Raw genomic sequence first — 8,455 nt, forward strand, 5'->3', positions numbered from 1 at the left:
GTAACCGCGATTGACAGCGCTAATCAAACTTGTTCACTATAGGAATGGTCGTCATAACAAACTCGTCAGCTTTCTTATATCAGTAGATATTTAAGTGATTAGATATATTTAAATTAATGTATTCGAATCGACTCTACATCAGAACGCTTGAACAGTAAAAGTATTCTCAGAGCATACATCTTTGTCGACGTCGTTTTCGATTTGTCTCTTTATCAAGGAGAAAAACTATCTGAGCTAAACGTTGAAAGATATCTTGAATTGTTTTACATTTTTTTTTTACAAATTTATGTCCGTCAAGGCATTTTTTTATTATTTTAAAATATTAATCATTTAAAGTTATCGCTATTTTCGTAAATATGTTTATATTAAATAGAATAAAAATAGTAGGTATATATTTTTATAACAAAACTTTCGCGATGAACGTGTTTTGAGCTATATTAGACGGATATCGAACTATCCAGTTACAGAAACTAAAAAAAAAAAAACAATATCGCTAGCGACTATTTAGATTTTAAATATAGGTATTTTATCTTTTGTTATTCTATTACATTAAAACTTCTTTGTAAATAAAGACATTAATAACAAAATAAATCATCTCAATTATAATAAATGTCTTCCGCTATTGTTGCAATGTCGTTACAAGAGTATTTCATTAAAACTTTGTAATTTGTAACTATCTACGTTTTCAGGTATCTAAAATGATAGTGATAACTGAACCGAACTCGGTAACAATGGCGCTTTTGTTCCCGCAGTTCCTGATTATATCAACTGCTGAGGTGAGTTAAATAAACTAAGTTTGGATAACATTTACATAAGGATGATTGTAGTATTATTTAATTATCCTGCTTCAAATCCAATTTTATCGTAATAAAATAAAACGCCTGTCTAAATATCTTGCTTCAACTGGTTAATTTGAACACGTAGTTTCCACCATTTTTGAATAATAGTGTAATACTTATTTCAAATATTACACGCATCATGTAACAGCTTAGAAAAATGTGTTATTTTTTTTTTCAAATTCTTTGTCATGAATCAATGATTATAATAATAATAGTAACTACGAAAATGAAAAGAACGGATCGTCAGAGGATGTGTCGCAATGTGGCATGCAAAAAGTGCATTTCAAGACATGTGCAATAAATAGGATTTGGTCCTAAATACAGCTCGACATTTCGAAATACTTGACTTGTCAAATCAAAGGGTTTGACGGTGCTCACAATTTTCATGTAAAGTTAGAACGTCAAGATTGAATTTACCATCTAATGACCAGGAAATACAGGCACCAGGCGTGCCCAAAAAAATTTGTTCGTATACTGGAGCTAGTAAAAACCTATATTCTTTAAGTAATTCCAAACACATGTGTCTAATTTTTTTATTAGGGATAGCTTCTGCGCGCGACTTCGTCCACGTGGAACGGAGGTGCGCGCAATACTTGATCATTATTTTGCTGCGATGTTATTTTAAAACTGCGATCCGCTCCTTTGGGTCTTAGCGTGATGATATATAGCCAATAACCTTCCTCTATGGACTATCTAACACAAAAAGAAGTTTTCAAATCAGACCAGTTGTTTCTGAGATTAGCGTGTTCAAACAAACAAACAAACAAACCCTTCAACGTTATAATATTAGTATGGATAATGCGTTTTTACTTGACTATTTTTCCGTCGACGTTGTGTTATACCGCATAATTTTTTACTGGGTGTATTAATTTTGATGATTTTTACCCGACTGCCAAGGAAGGGTTATGTTTTTCGCGCGTATCTTGTATGTATGTATATTTGTATGTAATATTCTTTACTACCTCATATTTCCAGAACCACTGAACGGATTTACATAATTGAGGTATCGTTAGGTTTGTCTTAGCTGCCCAAGTGTTCTTAAATAGGTGAGATTAAAAAAAATCAAACATGGCGGCTGCGCGAAGCCATTGTATTTAATGAAAAAAAATTTTTTTTCTCGAATACCACAATATGGGTATGAAATTGAAGGGCACAATACAAGGATTTTAAAAAGATATATCATGATTATTATTACCGTAATACTAATACAGAAATACAATATTAAAGCTTAAAAAATGTGGACTTTGCTCTTTCCCACGCCTATGCCATGTCAAACTCGCCTCCTAGGCGACGATCAACTTCGGGGTGTAGCCTTTCTAATAAAATACAATGGTTAAAAAAAAACATACAATTAAAATTACAAATAAAAATTAATAAATGTCACACCAATTTACAATTACATTAATAAAATCAATAACAAATACATAATACCAAATACAAACAAATAATTTTAATAATAATTTCATTATATTAAAACTAATAGTTGTTGACTTAAGCAGTCACCTATTTGCTAAAGGTCAGGCTTACGTTGCTTTGAGCAGAGTGAGATCTTTCTCCGGGCTTGCTATCAGTTCTCTTGACCCTAAAAAATTACTTAATCAACCACATGATGTAAACTGTTTTAATGAATTGAACCGATTACGTAATTTGTCTGACTAAAAAGACATAAATAAAATAATAATTAAAAATAAACAAAAAACCCGCCTGCGTGAAGAATAACTAATAGAAAATCATCTGAAAAAATATTGATTGATTTTGATATTGTTTCTATTTATTTCGCTGACTTTGTGTGCATATTGAATTTTTATCTTGTTCCGGCTTTTTCAGTTGATTTTCTATTAGTTATTCTTCACGCAGGCGGGTTTTTTGTTTATTTTTAATTATTTAAATTATAAGTTTGAACATTATTAATAAGGTACTATTGTCAAGGACTATATTTCTATAAAAATTAATAAACGAAAGAATATATATGCGTATGTGTGTCAAATACATGGTAGTGTGTGTGTAATTTTTTAAATTAATTTATCATATTTTTTATGCACGATTAAATAAAATTGCATTTTCACTCCTTCTCTATATAAACTATGAGTGAGAAATTTCATAGTCGTCACAAGTTTTTCGTATAAAGTTTATGCCTAACGTATTATTATGTAGAAGACATACGAAATAAGGACTACATGTTAACAGTCTCTGATAATGGTGATTGATTACCTCATCCCTATGGAACACAGTGGTGCCTTACAGTCAATCACCCTTCTCGGTGACAGATCGTTTTAACGGAAAAAGATTTTTATAAATCAGAGTCGTAAACCTGATAAAAAGATATTGAGACAGATGGGTACACTAAGGACTACACGCTTGTAATAAAACTGAAACATGATACGTACATTGAAGGCACTGGAAAATTAATATTGACCAATATTCTATAATTTATATTGAATTTGAAAGTGAATTTTTTAACGTAGGTACTCGTATTACACCCGCCAACCCGCATTGGAGCAGCGTGGTGGATTAAGCTCTCATCCTTCTCCTACATGGGGAAAGAGGCCCATGCCCAGTAGTGGGATATTACAGGCTGAAGCGTACTCGTATTTGTATGCTTGTCGGTTTTTTGACCTCGCATCATTTCCATACTTTTGAAAATAATTGCAGGAAATTTGGCGATTTAACTTCACACAACTAGCTACTAATTCCTCAGTTCATTAAGTTTGCTTTGAAAGGGTGGATAAGAGATAAAATGTTTAGTAGCAAACATGCTACAAATAAGCTGGTACAGCTCGTTTAGCATTAAAGTTTTATTACAGAGTTCAGTTAACAAAAGTAATTAGTAACAGTTAGACTGCAATGCAAAACAACTAGTAGCTATAAATTAGTTTTATATTTCTAAATTTAACCCTAATTTTAAAGTTTTAAATCGAGTGGAACGATATCTTAAAAGAAAAGTTTGTACTGACAAGTAACTGAAAGTTGGTACTGTAAATTCATACTTGTGAAAGCAAAGTAGTGTTAGTAATATAAGTTCTAATTGCACCCTTTGGGAATGAAACCCTACATAATTAGTACATTAATTTAACATACACTTAACAGCTTTATTGTAGTTATAATTACTGAGGTTGTTTATGAGTGGCTTAAAGCAACATTAACTTTGTGTGTTCTATGAAGAAGTTTTATACAATTTTTTTTATTAAAGTATCAAAATTAAAGTTAAGGGATTATTGTAATTCACGTTGTATATAAAGTTTATTTAATTTACTTCATTTTTAGGGTTCCGTACCCAAAGGGTAATAACGGGACCCTATTGCTTAGACTTCAGTGTCTGTCCGTCCGTCCGTCTCTCCGTCTATCTGTCACCAGGCTGTATCTCAAGAACCGCGACAGCTAGACAGTTGAAATTTTCACAAATTATGTATTTCTGTTCCCGTATAACAACAAATACTAAAAACAAAATAAAATAAATATTTAAGAGGGGCTCCTATATAACAATCGCGATTTTTTTTTGCTCGATATCAATGAAGGCAACAGGTAGATATTTGAAATATTCACAAAATACTCAGTTGTATTTTTACTTCAGTAAATAATAAAATTAAAATAAAATAAATACTTAGACAAAAAATTATGTCTAAATATTTTATCTAGTCAATGGAATGGAACCATTCCTGCGCGAGTCCGACTTACACTTGGGCGATTTTTTACGATACTCAACTATTTCAACTGTGTATTTTTTAAAAACTATTAAAATGATCAGATTAATAAAATGAAGCGATTACCTATTATATAGATGTCATAATTTTCAGGGACAGCTAGGTATAAGCTATTGGGATATACTTTTCCAAGCTTTGGACGACTCTTCTCTAAGATTGTCAAGAAGTCATATTGATATGAATTTTATCGGTTGGATGGTATGCGAAGTATACATACAATTAAGCACTATAGTTGTTCTATTGTTTTATAATATTTTTTTATACTAGTGTTATTTTGTTTCGAAGCGGCATAGTAATTATGCTGCAGTATTTTAGCCGAGTTCCAAAAAAGGAGGAGGTTATTAATTGTTAACGATTAACGATTGTTTTTTTGTGTATGTACCTCACAACTTTTGACTCGGTTGGTCGATTTTGATGATTTTTTTATCGAAAGGTAGTGCGTGTTATGTTGGTCCCAATTAAATTTAATTAAAATCTAACTAGTACTTTTTGAGTTACATCTAATAATGCGTATTTACTGGACTATTTTTTCGCCAACCTATGTTATGTTATATCGCATAACTTTTCACTGGATACCATGGTTATTTTAATCGAAAGCTGATGCTGATCTTATGATATTATTGATTGAGATCTGATGACTACTTTTTTAGTAATCTTTCATAACGCGCATTAAGTTGCCTATTTTCGTATACTTACGTTGCTCAACACAATTATAGTTTGCAACTCACTAGACATTTGTATAAGTTGAGTGTAGAAGACATGTATATATAATATATAATTTCATTATTATAATAAACAAAATTGATGCTTGAATTTTACTTATAAACAACAAGCAAATATATACAAGTTTTGGGTCTATTATTGCCTCTTGACTATGGGAACGACCACTTGAAAATACAACAGAGATTATGATTGCTATAGTGGGTTTAAGTGCTCTCCGAATACAGACGAATAGTTACTTATTATGTTTGTAACCAACAACGAACATTTTTATATGTATGATGAGTACGAGTATGTAACAAGTATTCGTTATAAAAATAATAGTTAGTCATCACTGTCACATAGCTTAACAATTGAAATAATCCAAGTAATTCAAAAGAAATTGCAATAAATAACCAAGTAAGGTTGTTTTTATTCGTAGGCAAATTGTCTCAGTTTGGTATAAGTGTGTTACTGAGCATGAAATAAGTTCTGATATCTTGTGGTTATCTGATGACATTCAAAAGGTAAAATAGATGCGTCGAGTGCAGTACCACTTAGTGTCATTTAAGTAGAATTGAAGAATTGTGTAATATTTTTTGTTAGTGGATCACAAAATTTGCCCTTATTCAGCCGAATATTTAGACGTGCTATTATTATATTATATTATATATTCAAATACTATAAACTATTATATTTTCTTTCCAAGCGATTGCGAAATTGTTATTAAATTCGTTGAAGCGGAATGGAGGGATTGACTTTGTGTGTTTAGGCGCTGTTAATAAGTTTAACCGTTGACTTATAGAAGTGCCTGCGTGATAATCTAATAGTAGAAATTTAATATTTTAATATTATTTGGTTTAAAGGGTTTTAGGCCACGAAATTTGGTTGACGTCTATATGCTTGAATGTCCAAGCTCCTAGTAATGATATTTTTTTATTTTTAATTGAGTGCCAAAAAGACGGAGACTCAACAAAATACTCGATTTTCTTGATGTCATAACACATTGTTGTATATTTTTAAGAGGTTATGATACTTAATTCAATTCTCAAAAAACATTTATGTATATGAGACTGGGCTTAAAAAATTTTTCTTCTTCTAATGATACCGTGAAAATATCATTCATGATGATAAAAAAAGATTATTATGAAAGTTTTAGCCTTTAATAATAATATTAAGGGGTGTATCGTTACGACTAAAGTTTTTTTAAAAGTAATCAAATTTTTTTACTCAAAACTCGTCAATTATCATTCTGAAAAATTTGAGCGATGCGTATTCTTAAAGGAAATTAAATTTCCTACAAAAAGTTTCTTAGTAAATGAATAATAAAATAATCTAAAACAAGACGTTTCCTTGTAATCGTGCCCCATTGATTTGTTTTATCAATTTTGCCTTTCGATTTTGAATTTTTTTAACTACCAGAAATATAAATATTGTTATGGTTCAAAATACCTTTTTTCAAATGAAATTTAATACTATAGAAAAAAAGTTTCTTAATATTTTAAATTAACTTCACTCCTCTCAAAGTTATTCGAAGTTGAAGTTAAATTTAAAAGTAATTTATCGTTTTTTTTCGCGTTACACATGATTTTGCTATTATTTAGTGAGATTATGACAGCACTTTTCCCCATGTAAGACAAGGATCAGAGCTTAATACACCACGCTGCTCCAATGCGGGTTGGTGGATATATTCCCTACTATGAGTAACAATCGCTATCAAGCATACATGATAACAACCGATAATCATTTACATAAATTAATATTATTAAATTTTGTTTATTTAAGATTCTATAAAAAATCTTTATCAATAGGTTCTGTTTGCGGTCACTGGCAACGAGTTTGCGTTCAAAGAGGCACCAGAGAGTATGAAGGCTGTTATGACAGCAGTGTGGTTGCTCACGGAGGCGGCGGGGAATGTTATAATTATAATCATAACGCGTCTCTTCGCTAATTACAAGCAGGTAACGTTGTATTGCTTTTAAATAGGTTTTATACTTCAAAGGTTTGGTACTCGTGTGTATAGTAAATAAGTAGTATATGTAAGCTTTTGTACAGACAGTCAAGTTGAGAGCATACTTCTAGTACAGTGTTACGAAAGATTCATTAACTAACGTTAATGTCTCGCTAGGAACGGATGTATGTATTTATCGAAAAGTGTCTTAATCGTCATTTGGACCTTGAGATTCACCATAGGGCTTCCATCGAGCTTCGGTATGAACATGGAACTGCTTCTCCCAGTTGCTACTATTTATTTGTTATATTTAAAATATTACAAAGTTTAAATATTTTTTAAATAATTATAATGTTAATAATTATTTTGCATCCAGATAAAGTTGCTTTGATACTCGACTGCGGGTTGGCGGAATAATTTTCATATTTTATTATTTTTATTTATTATAAGGTTATATTAGTAACAATCGGGACCAACGGCTAGACCCGCGATGTACAATCGAACCAGAAACAAAAAGGTACATGCGTTTGTATAATAAATTTACCTGCGTCAAGAGGGATCGAACTATTTGGCAATCGTCAGGCTTACGTACGTATCAGGCTTTACGTGTTATCAATGGTATAACAGGTAGATTTATAGAGATCGACCCAGACAAGTAACAAATATTTGTACAATTACAACAAGGTCGTATTATTTAAAGCTATTTTCGTTACTTGGTTTAATTATTCTTCATGCAAGATATTACTTATTTTGTACTAAAACAAGGTATATTGTTTTCAACAGAGTAACTGCGGAGTTTCTTAATGATTCTTCTCTGCAGAATCTGCAATCCTAATCGGCAGTAGCTTCACTTTTAAAAATAATAATTACTTTAAAATTTTAATTTGTAAAATGACGATTCGAAGGTGCTTTTAAAGGTTATTTTTGATCGATTGATTAAAGACATTTTTCATAAAAAGTAATTTTTGTAATACCTACTTAAAAAATATAAGTATCAATTACTTATTATTCATAATTTGTAATTGTATTTAACACATATGTTTCAGGAAACCCAGTCCTTTATCTTTACGGGAATGATATTCACGTCAATATCAGTGTTTCATTTCATGGCAAGAGGATACCAGTTTGGTTTCAATGATATTGAAGAGAAAAATGAACGCCGGAGAAGTAGTCGAGTGTTCTACCAACAAGTGAAGCAAGCTGAAGACTGCTTAGAACATTAATTGTTATAATAATATAATATATAATATTTTTTTATATTTTAA

The 8,455-nt window shown here is 30.8% G+C and overlaps 1 protein-coding gene across 1 annotated transcript in view; it reads left to right on the forward strand.

Annotated features, from left to right (window-relative positions):
- LOC123659831 (peptide transporter family 1-like) overlaps nt 1-8,455 on the forward strand; it is a 28,946-nt gene extending 20,491 nt beyond the window's left edge. Inside the window, exons 12-14 of the mRNA XM_045595000.1 lie at nt 690-776; nt 7,051-7,200; nt 8,237-8,455. Coding sequence (XP_045450956.1) covers nt 690-776; nt 7,051-7,200; nt 8,237-8,413 — 414 coding nt within the window. The 3' untranslated portion in view covers nt 8,414-8,455. The remainder of the gene's footprint in view (nt 1-689; nt 777-7,050; nt 7,201-8,236) is intronic.

Source organism: Melitaea cinxia, chromosome 14 (assembly GCF_905220565.1).
Source record: "Melitaea cinxia chromosome 14, ilMelCinx1.1, whole genome shotgun sequence".
Classification (NCBI taxonomy): Eukaryota; Metazoa; Arthropoda; class Insecta; order Lepidoptera; family Nymphalidae; genus Melitaea; species Melitaea cinxia.